Here is a 20,481-nt window from a genome sequence, read left to right on the forward strand (position 1 = left end):
TTCCCTCCCTCTGCAATCGGCTCCTTCCAGCATGTCCCGCTCCTTCGGCGAGAGCTACCGCGTGGACTGCGCCTCCCAGCGCTTCGCCACCAACGTCTTCTGCGCCTGGGACCACCAGGTGAGCCAGGACCACGCCACCCGGCTGCAGAAGGAAAACATCCGGACCCAGCTGAAGGCGAGTGCTGCCCAGGGCCTGGGGCTGGCCCAGGGTGCAGGCAATGGCCTGAGACGGGGCGGATGTGGGTGTGCTCCTGCCTCTGCCACTTTCATCCCATGGGTCCTTGGGCAAGTCCCTTAAGCTCTGCGCCTTAGTCCCCATCGGTTAAACCCCGGGGCCTGGTCTGGCTTGTCCAGGGAGCCAGGAAGCGCCTGGAATTAGGAACGAGGGACTCCTGTTCCTTGGGTACGGGCAGCCCTGGCCCCACGGCCCCCTGGGCGCCTTGGGATCTGTGAGCACCCCCAGTAGTAACCAGCTCAGCTCGGCGCCAGGCTGCAGCCATGTGCCTTGCAGCATTGCCAAAGCCCCCCCGGAGCCGCCCGTGCCCTGCCCCCCCCCGGCGCTGCCCGTGCCCTGCCCCCCCCGGCGCTGCCCATGCCCTGCCCCCCCGGCGCTGCCGGTGCCCTGCCCCCCCCGGCGCTGCCGGTGCCCTGCCCCCCCCGGCGCTGCCCGTGCCCTGCCCCCCCGGCGCTGCCGGTGCCCTGCCCCCCCCGGCGCTGCCCGTGCCCTGCCCCCCCCCGGCGCTGCCCGTGCCCTGCCCCCTCCGGCGCTGCCCGTGCCCTGCCCCCCCCGTGCTGCCCGTGCCCTGCCCCCCCCGGCACTGCCGTGCCCTGCCGGTGCCCTCCCCCCCCGGCGTTGCCCGTGCCCTGCTCCCCCCAGCGCTGCCCGTGCCCTGCCTCCCCCCAGCGCTGCCCGTGCCCTGCCCCCCTGGCGCTGCCCGTGCCCTGCCCCCCCCAGCACTGCCGGTGCCCTGCGGCTCAGACTCACAGCCCCCCCGCACCTCCCAGCACTGCCCGTGCCCCTCACTCCTGCTCCGCGGTTTGGCGGGTCCTGTCGCTCCAGCCTGCGGCCGGTTCCCAGCGCCAGCGGCACCCGCCTGGCAACAGCAGAACCGCCGCCGGGCGCCCGCGGTGCCGCTCTGTTCAACGGGCATCGCTGGTGTTTTCCAGGAGCTGCTGGCCGAGTGGCAGGCCAAGTCCGGCCCCCGGAGCCTGGGCAGGATGGTGGTTCTCGGCCTGGCCTGGGCGCTGTGCCTGGGCACCGTGCTGGGCTGGGCCATGGCGGTGTACTGGTTCTCCGAATACATGCACCAGGTGAGTGCCGGGCCGGGCCGGGCCAGATGCCCTGGGGCGCAGCCAGACGCTGTCACAGTCTCTCTGGGCCTCGTTCCAGGTGCACCGGAAGAGCCGAGCCAGCGACAGCCCCGGGGCCCAGCAGGAAGCCGCCCTGCTGGCTCTGCCCGTGGCGGTGTCGCTGGTGAACCTGGTGCTGCCCTACCTGTACAGCCTGCTGGCGGCCTGGGAGAAGCAGGAGTCGCCCGCGTTGGAGGTGTACGTGGCCATCTGCAGGTAGGCGGGGCTCCCGCCCAGGGACTTTGCCGTTGTCCGGTGGCACCGGGGGACGCGGCAGCTGGCACCTTACCCTGCCGGGGCACCGCGGAGCAGACAAGCTCCCTGCGCCCCCAGCCCTCCAGCTCCCGCCCAGGGACTTTGCCGTTGTCCGGTGGCACCGGGGGACGCGGCAGCTGGCACCTTACCCTGCCGGGGCACCGCGGACCAGGCGAGCTCCCTGCGCCCCCGGCCCTCCAGCTCCCGCCCAGGGACTTTGCTGTTGTCTGGTGGCACCGGGGGACGCGGCAGCTGGCACCTTACCCTGCCGGGGCACCGCGGAGCAGGCGAGCTCCCTGCGCCCCCGGCCCTCCAGCTCCCGCCCAGGGACTTTGCCGTTGTCCGGTGGCACCGGGGGACACGGCAGCTGGCACCTTACCCTGCCGGGGCACCGCGGACCAGGCGAGCTCCCTGCGCCCCCAGCCCTCCAGCTCCCGCCCAGGGACTTTGCCGTTGTCCGGTGGCACCGGGGGACGCGGCAGCTGGCACCTTACCCTGCCGGGGCACCGCGGAGCAGACGAGCTCCCTGCGCCCCTGGCCCTCCAGCTCCCGCCCAGGGACTTTGCCGTTGTCCGGTGGCACCGGGGGACACAGCAGCTGGCACCTTACCCTGCCGGGGCACCGCGGAGCAGGCGAGCTCCCTGCGCCCTCAGCCCTCCAGCTCCCGCCCCTCTCCCTCGCCTCCAGGAACCTGATTCTGAAGATGGTCGCCCTAGGCCTGCTGTGCTACCACTGGCTGAGCCGGACGAAGGAGGCGGAGCAGGTCAGTCGGCTTGTGGAGAGCTGGGCCCTGCGGCTCCGGGCCCCTGCGCCCAGCCCACCCGTTCGGCCCATTGCAGAGACGCGGCGACTGCTTGTGTCACCTGCCCCTGGCCGGGGCTGTTGGGACAATCCCCCAGGGCCGGGCGAGCGGGACTCTGAGCGAGACACGAGGCGTCCGCGGCCCCGATTCGGCCCCACCTGGAGTGTCCCGTTCTGGGCACCACGTCTCAGGAAGGGGGTGGGGAACCTGGAGAGGGTCCAGAGAAGAGCAACGAGAATGACGAAGGGTCCAGAGAACACGAGCCAGGAGCAACGTCCCTCTAACTTGTTCCCACCCACGTGGGGAATGCATTTTGCTCTGTGCACCAGGGCGTGTGTGGAAGTGCACCCGGGTCGATACACAAGCTGCCAGCTGGGGCGGCCCTGAATCTCTCCTGGACGGCCGCCCAGGCTCTCAGCTTCCAGGCTCGCTGGCTGAGGGAAGAGTGGAAACCGGGTTTGCTTAGTGTGGGATGGAGGGGACGAGTCCGCAGCTTTCCAGCCCTGGAGGGTGATTACAAGGAGGAGGCAGGAACATTGTTCAGCTCCGAGTCTGTGAGCTTAGAACGGGCTCCAGCTGCAGCGAGGGCGGTTGAGGTGGGACATTAGGAAAAGCTCAGCCCTGGAATAAACGGCCGGGGGCTGTGGAGTCTCTGTCCCTGGAGACCTGTAAGAGCCGCGTGGACGGACCCTGTCCGGGATGCTCGAATGACGTAGCCCTGCCCTGAGGGCGGTCGCCCAGGCCTGTGACTCTGAGGGGGGCTCCAGGGAAGGGCCCAGCTCCCCTCTCCAAGGGTACGTCTAGACTACATGCTCTGGCGCCAGAGGCATGGAGATTAGGCTACCAGGCATAGGAAAATGAAGCGGTGATTTAAATAATCGCCGCTTCATTTAAATTTACATGGCTGCCGCGCTGAGCCGACACAGCTGATCAGCTGTTTGTCGGCTCAGTGCGATAGTCTGGACGCGCAGGTGTCGACATCAAAGGCATTTGTCGACCACCCGGGTATGCCTCCTGGAATGAGGTTTACCTGGGTGGTCGACAAATACCTTTGATGTCGGCAGGGGAGCATCCAGACTATCGCACTGAGCGTCCTGAGGGGGGCGCTGGGCGCGGGCGGCGCCGAGGGGGGCAGTGTGGGCGGCGCCGAGGGGGGTGCTGGGTGCGGGCGGCGCTGAGGGGGGCAGTGTGGGTGGCGCCGAGGGGGGCGCTGGGTGCGGGCGGTGCCGAGGGGGGCGCTGGGCGCTGGCGGTGCCGAGGGGGGCGCTGGGTGCGGGCGGTGCCGAGGGGGGCAGTGTGGGCGGTGCCGAGGGGGGCGCTGGGCGCTGGCGGTGCCGAGGGGGGTGCTGGGTGCGGGCGGTGCCGAGGGGGGCAGTGTGGGCGGTGCCGAGGGGGGCGCTGGGTGCGGGCGGTGCCGAGGGGGGCAGTGTGGGTGGTGCCGAGGGGGGCGCTGGGCGCTGGCGGTGCCGAGGGGGGCGCTGGGGGCGGGCGGTGCCGAGGGGGGGTGCTGGGGGCGGGCGGTGCCGAGGGGGGCAGTGTGGGCGGTGCCGAGGGGGGCGCTGGGCGCTGGCGGTGCCAAGGGGGGCGCTGGGCGCTGGCGGTGCCAAGGGGGGCGCTGGGTGCGGGCGGTGCCGAGGGGGGCGCTGGGTGCGGGCGGTGCCGAGGGGGGCAGTGTGGGCGGTGCCGAGGGGGGCGCTGGGCACGGGCGGTGCCGAGGGGGGTGCTGGGCGTGGCGGGAGGGGGGCGCTGGGCGCGGGCGGTGCCGAGGGGGGCTCTGGGCACGGGCGGTGCCGAGGGGGGCGCTGGACGTGGCGGGAGGGGGGCGCTGGGCGCGGGCGGTGCCGAGGGGGGCAGTGTGGGCGGTGCCGAGGGGGGTGCTGGGCGCGGCGGGAGGGGGGCGCTGGGCGCGGGCGGTGCCGAGGGGGGCGCTGGGCGCGGCGGGAGGGGGGCGCTGGGCGTGGGCGGTGCCGAGGGGGGAGCTGGGCGCGGCGGGAGGGGGGCGCTGGGCGCGGCGGGAGGGGGGCGCTGGGCGCGGGCGGTGCCGAGGGGGGTGCTGGGCGCGGCGGGAGGGGGGCGCTGGGTGCGGGCGGTGCCGAGGGGGGCGCTGGGGGCGGGCGGTGCCGAGGGGGGCGCTGGGCGTGGCGGGAGGGGGGCGCTGGGTGCGGGCGGTGCCAAGGGGGGCGCTGGGGGCGGGCGGTGCCGAGGGGGGCGCTGGGCGCGGCGGGAGGGGGGCGCTGGGTGCGGGCGGTGCCGAGGGGGGTGCTGGGCGCGGCGGGAGGGGGGCGCTGGGCGCGGGCGGTGCCGAGGGGGGCGCTGGGCGCGGGCGGTGCCAAGGGGGGCGCTGGGCGTGGCGGGAGGGGGGCGCTGGGTGCGGGCGGTGCCGAGGGGGGCGCTGGGCACGGGCGGTGCCGAGGGGGGCGCTGGGCGCGGGCAGTGCCGAGGGGGGCAGTGTGAGCGGTGCCGAGGGGGGTGCTGGGTGCGGGCGGTGCCGAGGGGGGTGCTGGGCGCGGCGGGAGGGGGGCGCTGCTGTTCAGGTGCTGCGGGCTGGGTGCTGTCGGTGCCGCAGAGCCAGCCCATCCCCACCTGGCCCAGGGCCGGCCGGGTCCCAGGCAGGGGCTCTCAGCTTGCGGGGGCAGCGGGGCGAGGAGCCGTCTGTGCCCCGCCTGAGTGCGCCCTGTCCCCAGTGCTGGGAGACGTCGGTCGGGCAGGAGCTGTACCGCCTGGTGGTGATGGATTTCCTGTTCACGCTGCTGGACTCCTTGCTGGGGGAGCTGCTCTGGAGGTAAGGGGGCGGCTGTGCAGACGGGAGGGGCCGGGGCCGGGGCGAGCGACCTGCCTCAGCCCCTCGCTCTCTCTCTGGCCCCAGGCTCATCCTGGAGAAGCGGCTGGGCGGGCGGCGGCCGGAGTTCGACATTGCCCGCAACGTGCTGGAGCTGATCTACGGGCAGACCCTGACCTGGTGAGGCAGCTCCCGCGGCTGGTGGCGGGTCTGGTGCTGCGACGTCCTGTCCCCGGGGGCACCGCCCCCAGCCGCCACGCTGCTGCCGGGTGACAAGGCGCTTCTGCCCACGGAAACAGGCCCGCACCTGCCCTGAGAGCCAGAGCTCAGTGGGCATGACAGGTGCCCGGCTGCCCAGGCAGCCTGGGAATGGAGCCCCGAGCCGCGCCGGCGCCACCGCCACCGCCCCCTGGCAGGGCACAAAGCCAGACACAGTGAGACACAGTGCACAGAGAGAGGGGAGGGATCAGGCCCAGGGTGCAGGATCGGGCCCAGGGTGCAGGATCGGGCCCAGGGTGTGGGATCGGGCCCAGGGCTGTGCGGTCTGGGTGGGTTGCGCTGGCAGGCGGGATCAGGCCCAGGGTGCGGGATCGGGCCCAGGCTGTGCGGTCTGGGTGGGTTGCGCTGGCAGGCGGGATCAGGCCCAGGGTGCGGGATCGGGCCCAGGCTGTGCGGTCTGGGTGGGTTGCGCTGGCAGGCGGGATCGGGCCCAGGGTGCAGGATCGGGCCCAGGCTGTGCGGTCTGGGTGGGTTGCGCTGGCAGGCGGGATCAGGCCCAGGGTGCGGGATCGGGCCCAGGGCTGTGCGGTCTGGGTGGGTTGCGCTGGCAGGCGGGATCAGGCCCAGGGTGCAGGATTGGGCCCAGGGTGCAGGATCGGGCCCAGGCTGTGCGGTCTGGGTGGGTTGCGCTGGCAGGCGGGATCAGGCCCAGGGTGCAGGATCGGGCCCAGGGTGCAGGATCGGGCCCAGGGCTGTGCGGTCTGGGTGGGTTGCGCTGGCAGGCGGGATCAGGCCCAGGGTGCAGGATTGGGCCCAGGGTGCAGGATCGGGCCCAGGCTGTGCGGTCTGGGTGGGTTGCGCTGGCAGGCGGGATCGGGCCCAGGGTGCAGGATCGGGCCCAGGGCTGTGCGGTCTGGGTGGGTTGCGCTGGCAGGCGGGATCGGGCCCAGGGTGCGGGATCGGGCCCAGGGTGCAGGATCGGGCCCAGGGTGCGGGATCGGGCCCAGGGTGCAGGATTGGGCCCAGGGTGCAGGATCGGGCCCAGGCTGTGCGGTCTGGGTGGGTTGCGCTGGCAGGCGGGATCGGGCCCAGGGTGCAGGATCGGGCCCAGGCTGTGCGGTCTGGGTGGGTTGCGCTGGCAGGCGGGATCGGGCCCAGGGTGCAGGATCGGGCCCAGGCTGTGCGGTCTGGGTGGGTTGCGCTGGCAGGCGGGATCAGGCCCAGGGTGCGGGATCGGGCCCAGGGCTGTGCGGTCTGGGTGGGTTGCGCTGGCAGGCGGGATCAGGCCCAGGGTGCAGGATTGGGCCCAGGGTGCAGGATCGGGCCCAGGCTGTGCGGTCTGGGTGGGTTGCGCTGGCAGGCGGGATCAGGCCCAGGGTGCAGGATCGGGCCCAGGGTGCAGGATCGGGCCCAGGGCTGTGCGGTCTGGGTGGGTTGCGCTGGCAGGCGGGATCAGGCCCAGGGTGCAGGATTGGGCCCAGGGTGCAGGATCGGGCCCAGGCTGTGCGGTCTGGTTGGGTTGCGCTGGCAGGCGGGATCGGGCCCAGGGTGCAGGATCGGGCCCAGGCTGTGCGGTCTGGGTGGGTTGCGCTGGCAGGCGGGATCGGGCCCAGGGTGCAGGATCGGGCCCAGGCTGTGCGGTCTGGGTGGGTTGCGCTGGCAGGCGGGATCAGGCCCAGGGTGCAGGATCGGGCCCAGGCTGTGCGGTCTGGGTGGGTTGCGCTGGCAGGCGGGATCGGGCCCAGGGTGCAGGATCGGGCCCAGGGTGCAGGATCGGGCCCAGGGCTGTGCGGTCTGGGTGGGTTGCGCTGGCAGGCGGGATCGGGCCCAGGGTGCAGGATCGGGCCCAGGCTGTGCGGTCTGGGTGGGTTGCGCTGGCAGGCGGGATCGGGCCCAGGGTGCAGGATCGGGCCCAGGCTGTGCGGTCTGGGTGGGTTGCGCTGGCAGGCGGGATCAGGCCCAGGGTGCAGGATCGGGCCCAGGCTGTGCGGTCTGGGTGGGTTGCGCTGGCAGGCGGGATCGGGCCCAGGGTGCAGGATCGGGCCCAGGGTGCAGGATCGGGCCCAGGGCTGTGCGGTCTGGGTGGGTTGCGCTGGCAGGCGGGATCGGGCCCAGGGTGCAGGATCGGGCCCAGGCTGTGCGGTCTGGGTGGGTTGCGCTGGCAGGCGGGATCGGGCCCAGGGTGCAGGATCGGGCCCAGGCTGTGCGGTCTGGGTGGGTTGCGCTGGCAGGCGGGATCGGGCCCAGGGTGCAGGATTGGGCCCAGGGTGCAGGATCGGGCCCAGGCTGTGCGGTCTGGGTGGGTTGCGCTGGCAGGCGGGATCGGGCCCAGGGTGCAGGATCGGGCCCAGGCTGTGCGGTCTGGGTGGGTTGCGCTGGCAGGCGGGATCGGGCCCAGGGTGCAGGATCGGGCCCAGGCTGTGCGGTCTGGGTGGGTTGCGCTGGCAGGCGGGATCGGGCCCAGGGTGCAGGATCGGGCCCAGGCTGTGCGGTCTGGGTGGGTTGCGCTGGCAGGCGGGATCAGGCCCAGGGTGCGGGATCGGGCCCAGGGCTGTGCGGTCTGGGTGGGTTGCGCTGGCAGGCGGGATCAGGCCCAGGGTGCAGGATTGGGCCCAGGGTGCAGGATCGGGCCCAGGCTGTGCGGTCTGGGTGGGTTGCGCTGGCAGGCGGGATCAGGCCCAGGGTGCAGGATTGGGCCCAGGGTGCAGGATCGGGCCCAGGCTGTGCGGTCTGGGTGGGTTGCGCTGGCAGGCGGGATCGGGCCCAGGGTGCAGGATCGGGCCCAGGCTGTGCGGTCTGGGTGGGTTGCGCTGGCAGGCGGGATCAGGCCCAGGGTGCAGGATCGGGCCCAGGCTGTGCGGTCTGGGTGGGTTGCGCTGGCAGGCGGGATCGGGCCCAGGGTGCGGGATCGGGCCCAGGGTGCAGGATCGGGCCCAGGGTGCAGGATTGGGCCCAGGGTGCAGGATCGGGCCCAGGGCTGTGCGGTCTGGGTGGGTTGCGCTGGCAGGCGGGATCGGGCCCAGGGTGCAGGATCGGGCCCAGGCTGTGCGGTCTGGGTGGGTTGCGCTGGCAGGCGGGATCAGGCCCAGGGTGCAGGATCGGGCCCAGGCTGTGCGGTCTGGGTGGGTTGCGCTGGCAGGCGGGATCGGGCCCAGGGTGCAGGATCGGGCCCAGGGCTGTGCGGTCTGGGTGGGTTGCGCTGGCAGGCGGGATCGGGCCCAGGGTGCGGGATCGGGCCCAGGGTGCAGGATCGGGCCCAGGGTGCGGGATCGGGCCCAGGGTGCGGGATTGGGCCCAGGGTGCAGGATCGGGCCCAGGCTGTGCGGTCTGGGTGGGTTGCGCTGGCAGGCGGGATCGGGCCCAGGGTGCAGGATCGGGCCCAGGCTGTGCGGTCTGGGTGGGTTGCGCTGGCAGGCGGGATCGGGCCCAGGGTGCAGGATCGGGCCCAGGCTGTGCGGTCTGGGTGGGTTGCGCTGGCAGGCGGGATCAGGCCCAGGGTGCGGGATCGGGCCCAGGGCTGTGCGGTCTGGGTGGGTTGCGCTGGCAGGCGGGATCAGGCCCAGGGTGCAGGATTGGGCCCAGGGTGCAGGATCGGGCCCAGGCTGTGCGGTCTGGGTGGGTTGCGCTGGCAGGCGGGATCAGGCCCAGGGTGCAGGATTGGGCCCAGGGTGCAGGATCGGGCCCAGGCTGTGCGGTCTGGGTGGGTTGCGCTGGCAGGCGGGATCGGGCCCAGGGTGCAGGATCGGGCCCAGGCTGTGCGGTCTGGGTGGGTTGCGCTGGCAGGCGGGATCAGGCCCAGGGTGCAGGATCGGGCCCAGGCTGTGCGGTCTGGGTGGGTTGCGCTGGCAGGCGGGATCGGGCCCAGGGTGCGGGATCGGGCCCAGGGTGCAGGATCGGGCCCAGGGTGCAGGATCGGGCCCAGGGCTGTGCGGTCTGGGTGGGTTGCGCTGGCAGGCGGGATCGGGCCCAGGGTGCAGGATCGGGCCCAGGCTGTGCGGTCTGGGTGGGTTGCGCTGGCAGGCGGGATCGGGCCCAGGGTGCAGGATCGGGCCCAGGCTGTGCGGTCTGGGTGGGTTGCGCTGGCAGGTGGGATCGGGCCCAGGGTGCAGGATTGGGCCCAGGGTGCAGGATCGGGCCCAGGCAAGATGCTGCCCCATGGCTGGGGCCAAGACTCTGGGGGAGGGGGGCGTGGCCAGGCTCTCCCAAAGTGACTGACTCTTTCCTGCTCCCTTCCAGGCTGGGGGTTCTCTTCTGCCCCCTCCTCCCAGCCGTCCAGCTCCTCAAGCTGCTGCTCCTGTTCTACATCAAGAAGGTAACAGCGGCCTCGCTGCCCAGCCTCCCCGAGGGCCACACCCCTGGGGGTCACTGCCCAGCTCTGCTCAGCTCTTCTACAAAGGGGGCAGAGCTCCCTGGGAAGGCCGGGGACGGGAGGGGAGGGGAGGGGTCCCTGGGGAGGGAGGGAGGGGAGGGGAGGGGTCCCTGGGGAGGGAGGGAGGGGTCTCTGGGGAGGAAAGGAGGGGAGGGGAGGGGTCCCTGGGGAGGGAGGGAGGGGTCTCTGGGGAGGCCAGGCAGTGGGGGGGCCCCAGCGGACCGTGGGGGGTCATGGGGCTGGGCAGACATTAGCAGCCGGTTTCATTCTGTCTCCAGAGCAGCCTGATGAGGAACTGCCAGGCCCCCAGCAAGCCCTGGCGCGCCTCTCACATGAGCACCGTCTTCATCACGCTCCTCTGCTTCCCGTCCTTCCTGGGGGCCGCCATATTCCTCTCCTACACCATCTGGGCGTGAGTCGCGTGTGTCCCGAGAACCCCCCCGCATGGAGCCACCAACCACGGCTCTGACTGCTCCCCCCCAGCATGGAGCCACCAACCACGGCTCTGACTGCTCCCCCCCAGCACGGAGCCACCAGCCACGGCTCTGACTGCTCCCCCCGAGCACGGAGCCACCAGCCACGGCTCTGACTGCTCCCCCCGAGCACGGAGCCACCAGCCACGGCTCTGACAGCTCCCCCCCCGCACAGAGCCACCAGCCACGGCTCTGACTGCCCCCCCCCGCACGGAGCCACCAGCCACGGCTCTGACAGCTCCCTCCCCCCACGGAGCCACCAGCCACGGCTCTGACTGCTCTTCCCTTGCTTTTCCCCAACGAGCCTCCCGTGCTTCAGTCTTTGTGTCCCAGCTGCTGGGCCTGCCTCCACCATGCCAGTCTGGGCTCCGTACAGAGCAAGGCGGCCGGGGCTGGTTCCACTGAGGAGTCACCTGCTTCTGACTCCGGCCTGCAATTTCCAAACACCTGTGCACGGCCGGGGCGGGCAGGGGGGCCGTGGATCCAATCCCTGCCAGAGGAAGCTCTTCCCGGCAGGTGGCTGCAGTTGGAGCCAGCAGGCCCGTGGTTCCCCCCAGCGCCCAGAGGCAGGGGGCCGGGCCGGGCGTGGGTCTCGTGGCCAGTGACTTGCAGCCCGAAATAGCCTCTGCCGCAGGGGCCGTTTGACTTTCACCCGCTCTCCGCCCAGGGAGCAGCCATCCCCCACGTGTGGCCCGTTCCGGATGAACGAGACCGTCTATAAGTCGGGGACGCGTTGGATCCGAAACCTGGAGAAATCCAGCCCCAATATCGCCTGGTTGCACCTGGTGCAAAACAACTTCTTCCTCTTCTTTGTGTCCGGAGCCCTGCTGTGAGTATGAAGCCCAGCGGCCGCAGGCAGACACAGCCGGCCCGGCGGCCGCAGGCAGACACAGCCGGCCCGGCGGCCGCAGGCAGACACGGCCGGCCCGGCGGCCACAGGCAGACACAGCTGGCCCGGCGGCCGCAGGCAGACACAGCTGGCCCGGCGGCCGCAGGCAGACACACCCGGCCCGGCGGCCACAGGCAGACACAGCCGGCTGGACTCCACATAGCTAAGAACAGCACCTAGGAGGGTGGCCTTGTTCATGGCCATCACATCCCACCCCCCAGGGCTCCCGCTAAGCCAGGGCAGCGCCCCCAGGAGCAAACCTGCCTCCGCCCGGAGGCCATGACTGGTCCTGCACAGGGTTCCGGGCTGTCCCGAGGGGGTGCGGGACCTGGGCCAGCCCCCCGCCCCTTAGCCTCCTCTCTCAACCCGGGGACTCACGGGGCTGAGAAGCCGAGCCGCAGGCCCAGAGGGGGCATGGGGTGGAGCAGAGACGGCTGCCGGGCCACTCGGGATCCTGTTGCCGCAGTGGGGGGCTGACTCCTGCTGCCGCCGCGCCAGGATCCCCTGGGTCCCATCCTTAGGATGTTGGGGTGGCCGCCGCGGGGCCCCCACAGCGCAGGGCCTGGGGCCCTGCCCCCACCTGTCCTGTGGAGGGGTTTGTAGGGCCCGGTGCACCCAGCCGCTACTGCCCCTCAGCCCTGGGGCCGTTGCTGCATGGCGGGGCCAGCTGAAGCCGCGTCTCCGTGCCGAGGGGGGAAGCACAATCAGACGTCGCCCCGAGCACCTGGCATCCCGCTGGGGGGCCGGAGGGCTGCCCAGGGTGGGGGCGTGTCCTGCCCGTGTGCCTGGGGCAGTGAGCACAGAGCCCTCGCCGGGCTCTCTGAGCGCTGCCCTTGCCCTGCAGAGCGGTGATCTACCTGCACATCCAGGTGGTGAAGGGCCAGCGGCGAATCGTCCGCATGCTGAAGGAGCAGATCGCCAACGTGAGTGCGGGGCCGGGCGGGGGGGGATCGGGACCTCCCGCAGGCAGGGATGCAACGGCTGCGTGAGGAGAGGGCCAGGACAGGAGCTGGGCACATCCACGAGGGACGGGTCCCGGGCCCCAGGGCGGCATCGCTCGGTGCTTCCGTTCTCTGGGGCGCCGGGACACAGGCTGAGGGGCCTTGCTCTGAGCCTGCCGGGCTGCATGGGGGATGAGGGGATGTCGGCGCGCCCTGCGGTGGAGCCAGGGGAACGGGGCCACACGTGGCTCTGAGCCGGCCGGGCCGCGCGGGGGATGAGGGGACGTCGGCGCGCCCTGCGGTGGAGCCAGGGGAACGGGGCCACACGTGGCTCTGAGCCGGCCGGGCCGCGCGGGGGATGAGGGGACGTCGGCGCGCCCTGCGGTGGAGCCAGGGGAACGGGGCCACACGTGGCTCTGAGCCGGCCGGGCCGCGCGGGGGATGAGGGGACGTCGGCGCGCCCTGCGGTGGAGCCAGGGGAACGGGGCCACACGTGGCTCTGAGCCGGCCGGGCCGCGCGGGGGATGAGGGGACGTCGGCGCGCCCTGCGGTGGAGCCAGGGGAACGGGGCCACACGTGGCTCTGAGCCGGCCGGGCCGCGCGGGGGATGAGGGGACGTCGGCGCGCCCTGCGGTGGAGCCAGGGGAACGGGGCCACACGTGGCTCTGAGCCGGCCGGGCCGCGCGGGGGACGAGGGGGACGTCGGCGCGCCCTGCGGTGGAGCCAGGGGAACGGGGCCACACGTGGCTCTGAGCCGGCCGGGCCGCGCGGGGGACGAGGGGGACGTCGGCGCGCCCTGCGGTGGAGCCAGGGGAACGGGGCCACACGTGGCTCTGAGCCGGCCGGGCCGCGCGGGGGACGAGGGGGACGTCGGCGCGCCCTGCGGTGGAGCCAGGGGAACGGGGCCACACGTGGCTCTGAGCCGGCCGGGCCGCGCGGGGGACGAGGGGACGTCGGCGCGCCCTGCGGGGGAGCCAGGGGAACGGGGCCACACGTGGCTCTGAGCCGGCCGGGCCGCGCGGGGGACGAGGGGATGTCGGCACGCCCTGCGGCGGAGCCAGGGGAACGGGGGCCACACGTGGCTCTGAGCCGGCCGGGCCGTGCGGGGGACGAGGGGATGTCGGCGCGCCCTGCGGCGGAGCCAGGGGAACGGCGCCGCACGTAGCTCTGAGCCGGCCGGGCCGTGCAGGGGACGAGGGGATGTCGGCGCGCCCTGCAGCGGAGCGAGGGGAACGGGGCCGCACGTGGCTCTGAGCCGGCCGGGCCGCATGGGGGACGAGGGGATGTCGGCGCGCCCTGCGGCGGAGCCAGGGGAACGGGGCCGCACGTGGCTCTGAGCCGGCCGGGCCGTGTGGGGGGACGAGGGGATGTCGGCGCGCCCTGCGGTGGAGCCAGGGGAACGGGGCCACACGTGGCTCTGAGCCGGCCGGGCCGTGCGGGGGATGAGGGGATGTCGGCGCGCCCTGCTGCGGAGCCAGGGGAACGGCGCCGCACGTAGCTCTGAGCCGGCCGGGCCGTGCAGGGGACGAGGGGATGTCGGCGCGCCCTGCGGTGGAGCCAGGGGAACGGGGCCACACGTGGCTCTGAGCCGGCCGGGCCGTGCAGGGGACGAGGGGACGTCGGCGCGCCCTGCGGCGGAGCCAGGGGAACGGGGCCACACGTGGCTCTGAGCCGGCCGGGCCGTGCAGGGGACGAGGGGATGTCGGCGCGCCCTGCGGTGGAGCCAGGGGAACGGGGCCACACGTGGCTCTGAGCCGGTCGGGCCGTGCAGGGGACGAGGGGACGTCGGCGCGCCCTGCGGCGGAGCCAGGGGAACGGGGCCACACGTGGCTCTGAGCCGGCCGGGCCGTGCAGGGGACGAGGGGATGTCGGCGCGCCCTGCGGGGGAGCCAGGGGAACGGGGCCACACGTGGCTCTGAGCCGGCCGGGCTGCATGGGGGATGAGGGGATGTCGGCGCGCCCTGCGGTGGAGCCAGGGGAACGGGGGGCCGCACGTGGCTCTGAGCCGGCCGGGGCTCCTGGGCACCTCGCTTACCCCGCTGACGGGAGGGGCTGGGCGGAGTCCAGCCGACAGCAGGGGCCTGAGGCCCAGGCCTCCCTGCGTTCCTACAGGTGCCTGAAGCTGGCCCCCGACACCCACAGGTGGGCCCCCGACATTCATGTTGGGGCCCAGTTGCAGGGGGGCCGAGCCCCTGCAGCCGCCCCTCCCCCGCTGGATTTTGGCCGGAACCCCGAGTGCAGGTTTCCTGCCTCCTGCTGCTCCTGGCGGGCGGCTTGCGCCAGGCCGGGCCCTGCTCGCGGCGCTCACCTGTCCCTTCGTTGCAGGAGAGGGACGATAAGGCCTTTCTCATCCAGAAGCTTCAGGGCATCTACGGGAGGCGAGAGGCCGGCCCCTGAGCGCCAGGTGAGCGCGGGCTGGGGGGCGGGGGAGGCGTCGGGCTGCGCTCCCAGGAGACAGAGGAAATCCCCGGGGCCGCCTTTCTGTGCCCCAGCCCAGCTGAACGCCATACAGCTCCGGGCCGGCGGTAGTGAGAGCTGCAAAGCAAAGGGGGCCTGTGGGGCAGGGCCACCCGGGGGGATCTGTGGGGCAGGGCCACCGAGGCAGGGGTCCCCCCCACCCCTCAGCCCCTTGGGTCAGGGTCCAGCGCCCCCCCCTCCTCAGCGCCTTGGGGCAGGGTCCAGCGCCCCCCCCCCCTCAGCGCCTTGGGGCAGGGTCCCCCCCACCCTCAGCGCCTTGGGGCAGGGTCCAGCGCCCCCCCCCCTCCTCAGCGCCTTGGGGCAGGGTCCAGCGCCCCCCCCCCTCAGCGCCTTGGGGCAGGGTCCAGCGCCCCCCCCCCACCCTCAGTCCCTTGGGGCAGGGTCCAGCGCCCCCCCCACCCTCAGCGCCTTGGGGCAGGGTCCAGCGCCCCCCCACCCTCAGCGCCTTGGGGCAGGGTCCAGCGCCCCCCCCCCCCTCAGCGCCTTGGGGCAGGGTCCAGCGCCCCCCCCCCTCAGCGCCTTGAGTCAGGGTCCAGCGCCCCCCCCATCCTCAGTGCCTTGGGGCAGGGTCCAGCGCCCCCCCCCACCCTCAGCGCCTTGGGGCAGGGTCCAGCGCCCCCCCCCTCAGCGCCTTGGGGCAGGGTCCAGCGCCCCCCCATCCTCAGCGCCTTGGGGCAGGGTCCAGCGCCCCCCCCCACCCTCAGCGCCTTGGGGCAGGGTCCAGCGCCCCCCCCCCTCAGCGCCTTGGGGCAGGGTCCAGCGCCCCCCACCCTCAGCGCCTTGGGGCAGGGTCCAGCGCCCCCCCCACCCTCAGCGCCTTGGGGCAGGGTCCAGCGCCCCCCCCCCTCAGCGCCTTGGGGCAGGGTCCAGCGCCCCCCCACCCTCAGTCCCTTGGGGCAGGGTCCAGCGCCCCCCCACCCTCAGCCCCTTGGGGCAGGGTCCAGCGCCCCCCCCACCCTCAGCGCCATGGGGCAGGGTCCAACGCCCCCCCCACCCTCAGCCCCTTGGGGCAGGGTCCAGCGCCCCCCCACCCTCAGCCCCTTGGGGCAGGGTCCAGCGCCCCCCCCACCCTCAGCGCCTTGGGGCAGGGTCCAACGCCCCCCCCACCCTCAGCCCCTTGGGGCAGGGTCCAGCGCCCCCCCCCCCAGCGCCATGGGCAGGGTCCAGCGCCCCCCCCCCAGCGCCATGGGGCAGGGTCCAGCGCCCCCCCACCCTCAGCGCCTTGGGGCAGGGTCCAGCGCCCCCCCACCCTCAGCCCCTTGGGGCAGGGTCCAACGCCCCCCCCACCCTCAGCCCCTTGGGGCAGGGTCCAGCGCCCCCCCACCCTCAGCCCCTTGGGGCAGGGTCCAGCGCCCCCCCACCCTCAGCGCCTTGGGGCAGGGTCCAACGCCCCCCCCACCCTCAGCCCCTTGGGGCAGGGTCCAGCGCCCCCCCCACCCTCAGCCCCTTGGGGCAGGGTCCAGCGCCCCCCCCCACCCTCAGCGCCTTGGGGCAGGGTCCAACGCCCCCCCCACCCTCAGCGCCTTGGGGCAGGGTCCAACGCCCCCCCCACCCTCAGCCCCTTGGGGCAGGGTCCAGCGCCCCCCCCACCCTCAGCGCCTTGGGGCAGGGTCCAGCGCCCCCCCCCCCTCAGCGTCCAGCTTCGTCTGTTCCCTTCAGGATTTCTAGCCAGACACTGCCCAGCTCCCAGCCCTGCCCCCCGCCAGGTGGCGTCTCACCCCCCCCCCTCCCGTGTCTCCCCAGGAAGAGCCTTGTTACCGGCCAGGCTGGGCCTGGGTGTCCGGGCCCCACACACGTGGGGGAGTCGGTGGGAATCACAGCGCAGCGGGGGGGGGCCCGGGTCACAGAGCAGACACCTCCCCCCCCCCAGCTCCTCCTCAGCCATGTGTGCTTGTCTGCGTAAGGGCAGCCCTGCCCCCCCTGTGCCTCGCCCGGGGCCCAGCAGCCAGGCACTGAGGGTTCCCTCCTGCCAGGCTGGGGATACGCCGCTGGCCCCAGGGAAGCCCCAGAGCCCTGGCAGAAGCCCCGTGGGGGGGGGGCCCGGAGCCCTGGCAGAAGCCCCGTGGGGGAGGGGCCCGGAGCCCTGGCAGAAGCCCCGTGGGGGAGGGGCCCGGAGCCCAGGCAGAAGCCCCGAGGGGGAGGGGCCCGGAGCCCTGGCAGAAGCCCCGTGGGGAGGGGCCCGGAGCCCTGGGAGAAGCCCCGTGGGGGGGGGGCCCGGAGCCCAGGCAGAAGCCCCGTGGGGGAGGGGCCCGGAGCCCAGGCAGAAGCCCCGTGGGGGAGGGGCCCGGAGCCCTGGCAGAAGCCCCGTGGGGGGGGGGCCCGGAGCCCTGGCAGAAGCCCCGTGGGGGGGGGGCCCGGAGCCCAGGCAGAAGCCCCGTGGGGGAGGGGCCCGGAGCCCTGGCAGAAGCCCCGAGGGGGAGGGGCCCGGAGCCCAGGCAGAAGCCCCGTGGGGGAGGGGCCCGGAGCCCTGGCAGAAGCCCCGAGGGGGAGGGGCCCGGAGCCCTGGCAGAAGCCCCATGGGGGAGGGGCCCGGAGCCCTGGCAGAAGCCCCGTGGGGGAGGGGCCCGGAGCCCTGGCAGAAGCCCCGTGGGGGAGGGGCCCGGAGCCCAGGCAGAAGCCCCGTGGGGGAGGGGCCCGGAGCCCTGGCAGAAGCCCCGTGGGGGAGGGGCCCGGAGCCCTGGCAGAAGCCCCGTGGGGGAGGGGCCCGGAGCCCTGGCAGAAGCCCCGAGGGGGAGGGGCCCGGAGCCCTGGCAGAAGCCCCGTGGGGGAGGGGCCCGGAGCCCAGGCAGAAGCCCCGAGGGGGAGGGGCCCGGAGCCCTGGCAGAAGCCCCGTGGGGGAGGGGCCCGGAGCCCTGGGAGAAGCCCCGTGGGGGGGGGGGCCCGGAGCCCAGGCAGAAGCCCCGTGGGGGAGGGGCCCGGAGCCCAGGCAGAAGCCCCGTGGGGGAGGGGCCCGGAGCCCTGGCAGAAGCCCCGTGGGGGGGGGGCCCGGAGCCCTGGCAGAAGCCCCGTGGGGGAGGGGCCCGGAGCCCTGGCAGAAGCCCCGTGGGGGAGGGGCCCGGAGCCCTGGGAGAAGCCCCGTGGGGGAGGGGCCCGGAGCCCTGGCAGAAGCCCCGAGGGGGAGGGGCCCGGAGCCTTGGCAGAAGCCCCGTGGGGAGGGGCCCGGAGCCCTGGGAGAAGCCCCGTGGGGGAGGGGCCCGGAGCCCTGGCAGAAGCCCCGAGGGGGAGGGGCCCGGAGCCCTGGCAGAAGCCCCGTGGGGGAGGGGCCCGGAGCCCTGGCAGAAGCCCGTGGGGGAGGGGCCCGGAGCCCTGGCAGAAGCCCCGTGGGGGGTGGGCCCAGAGCCCTGGCAGAAGCCCCGTGGGGAGGGGCCCGGAGCCCTGGCAGAAGCCCCGAGGGGGAGGGGCCCGGAGCCCTGGCAGAAGCCCCGTGGGGGAGGGGCCCGGAGCCCTGGCAGAAGCCCCGTGGGGGGTGGGCCCAGAGCCCTGGCAGAAGCCCCGTGGGGAGGGGCCCGGAGCCCTGGCAGAAGCCCCGAGGGGGAGGGGCCCGGAGCCCTGGCAGAAGCCACAAGGTGATGGGGGGAAGCTCCAGGCAGAAGCCAGGCAGTGGGGCAGGGAGGCCCCATGAATGGTCAGGCCGGCCCTGCCGTGGGGCCCAGAGCAACAGCCGCTCGGCGTTTCCTCAGCGCCTCCTCCCCTGAGGCAGCGGCTGGGCCACAGCAGCCTTGGGGGGCGTCTGACTCCGGTCACCTCAGTGCCTGTCTCGAATACCTGCCGTGGGGACGCGCCGCCCCCCAGCCCTGCCAGGCAATCGGCGGTGGTGTCTGGGGGGCAGCGTGCACCAGCCTCCCCGGCTTCGTGCGGCAGGGCAAAGGGTCCCGCTGCCTTCGCCCCGAGGCAGCCCCTCGACTCGCGCCCGCTGCCCGCACTGCCCCGGCTGGGAGAAGCCACGTCCCCTGGGCCTTGTGCCCACCGGGCGGTTCAGGCCCTGCTGTTCCCAGCTGGGACGCCAGAGGGGGCCCGTTGCCCGTGCGATCCGGGCCAGGCAGGTGGCAGGAGCCAGAGGAGGCTGGATTGAGCCTTGGGGTGTCCCTGCGTGTCGGGCAGCCCCCCGCCCGGGAGTCGGGCCCTGGCGTGGACCGGCTGCCGTGTTCTCTGGTGCCGTAGGAATCCCGCACAGGGAGCAGAGTGTGTGACCAGGACTCTCTCGCCGCAGCCTCCGGGGATGGATCCTGGCCTTGCCCAGCCCTTCTGAGCTGCCAGGGATCGGCTGGGCTGCCCAGGGCTGCGCCGGGCGATGCAGACGTGGTGTTCGACAGGCCCTGCCCAGCAGCTGCCTGGGGCGTTCTCCGTGGGCGCGACCCTCCTCTCCTGCCACGTGCGGGCGCTCGCCATCCGCCTCGCCTAGGAAAGCTCTGGGACGTGGCCTGCTGTCGGGGCGTAGACCAGAACTCGGCTGGCTGTGGGGCCCAGCTGCACCGACACCCCCTGGGCCTCTCTCCTGCCACGGACGGTTCCTGCTGCTGAGCCTCCAGCTGGTGTCAGCCAGCCCTGCCCGCGGGGCGTTACCTCGGCCACTATTAAACCCGCCTTCCCCGTGGAGCGGGAGGGTGACCCGCACGGCCATGTCTCCGGTTCTCAAGTTCTTCCCGGCCCGGCCCGGCCCGGCTGGGGACTGGGGAGCGTTTTCTGGTGGGGGCTGTGAAAAGGGACTGGCACAGGGCAGCTCATTCTGACGCCTGTTGCTACAGGCGTGGGGGGGTTCTGCCCTCGGGGCCTGAGCCAGGGTCTGAGCTGACCAGGCCATGCCCAGAAAGGCTGCCGCAGGCGCTGGGTGCTCTCAGGCCATGTTTCCACTTCCCAGCTGCAGGCAGCAACCCCACCCTGGCATCCGGCAGTCGCTAGCTCCCTCCGGCCTGCGCTCCTCGCTGGGGCAGCCTGGCTCCTTGGCTACGGGAGGGGGGCCAGCTGCAGGAGTGGCAGACAGGGCAGACTCCGCGAGCTCCACAGCTCTAACTGAGCACCCGCCTCGGGGCACGCTGCTGGGAACCAGGGTGTTTAGGGTTCTCCAGCCTAACCATGGAGTCACACGGTCCCTGGGGCCCTAGGCCAGCCGGGCTTAGGGATCAGCGCTCCCTTACTCCAAACGTCGCCAGGCCCCAAGGACGGTCCCTCACCCCGGCAAGGGCATTTTCTATCTTGGACCAGTGCTGCCATGAGCTCTCCACGGCTGAGGTACTAGGGCAGGGAGGGGCGGGCTTGCTTACAAGGCTGCAGCAGGGAAAGGCTCCCTCCCAAATGAGTTACGGGATTCGCTTTCAAAAGGAACTCAGGCTGAAACTCTCTGAACTGGGGCTCTCTGGTCCGGCAACATGCATGGTCCAGCACAGCTGCTGCAGGACCAGATGGTGGGGCCACCCAGTTGTGGCAGCAGGGATGGAAGCTGCAGTTGCGGTGGCCTGGTGGTGAAGGGCCTGGAGCCCCGGCACGTGTCTGCCGGTGGGGCCCAGAGCCCCGGCATGTGGCTGCCTGCGTGGCCCGGAGCCACGGCACATGTCTGCCCACAGGGCCTGGAGCCACGGCACGTGTCTGCCTGCGTGACCCAGAGCCATGGCACATGTCTGCCTGGTGGAGCCCGGAGTCTGAGTGTGCAGCTGCCAGGGGGGTCCTGGAGACCCAGAACATGGCTGCCCAGCGGGGTTGGCAAGGCAGTGGGGCCAGCAGGAGGTGGGGGGCTGGGCTGAGGGGAGGGATGACCAGAAATGACTTCCCCTTGTTGTACCAAATAAAAGCAAGCAGGATCTTATGAGGGGGATAAGGCAAAAAGCCACATTTATTGTAAAGATAATAAAAAATAAAGAAAAGATAGAAGCAAACAACGTTGTTTAACTACTTAACCCTTATACATATAAACATTCATTCATCCATTCAT

At 73.4% G+C, this 20,481-nt stretch overlaps 1 protein-coding gene across 4 annotated transcripts in view; it reads left to right on the forward strand.

The window, feature by feature from the left end:
• The window catches only part of TMC6 (transmembrane channel like 6), a 48,448-nt gene extending 29,276 nt beyond the window's left edge, over positions 1-19,172 (forward strand). For all 4 annotated transcript variants that reach the window (XM_075904173.1, XM_075904172.1, XM_075904175.1 and 1 more), the window contains 12 exons: positions 31-175; positions 1,168-1,311; positions 1,391-1,566; positions 2,293-2,368; positions 5,092-5,189; positions 5,274-5,366; positions 9,642-9,717; positions 10,053-10,186; positions 10,915-11,076; positions 11,981-12,059; positions 14,403-14,481; positions 18,766-19,172. In XM_075904173.1, coding sequence (XP_075760288.1) covers positions 31-175; positions 1,168-1,311; positions 1,391-1,566; positions 2,293-2,368; positions 5,092-5,189; positions 5,274-5,366; positions 9,642-9,717; positions 10,053-10,186; positions 10,915-11,076; positions 11,981-12,059; positions 14,403-14,474 — 1,255 coding nt within the window. In that variant the 3' untranslated portion in view covers positions 14,475-14,481; positions 18,766-19,172. The remainder of the gene's footprint in view (positions 1-30; positions 176-1,167; positions 1,312-1,390; positions 1,567-2,292; positions 2,369-5,091; positions 5,190-5,273; positions 5,367-9,641; positions 9,718-10,052; positions 10,187-10,914; positions 11,077-11,980; positions 12,060-14,402; positions 14,482-18,765) is intronic.
• The last annotated feature ends 1,309 nt before the right edge of the window (positions 19,173-20,481 follow it).

The sequence above is a fragment of the Pelodiscus sinensis genome, chromosome 20, assembly GCF_049634645.1.
Source record: "Pelodiscus sinensis isolate JC-2024 chromosome 20, ASM4963464v1, whole genome shotgun sequence".
Lineage (NCBI taxonomy): Eukaryota > Metazoa > Chordata > Testudines > Trionychidae > Pelodiscus > Pelodiscus sinensis.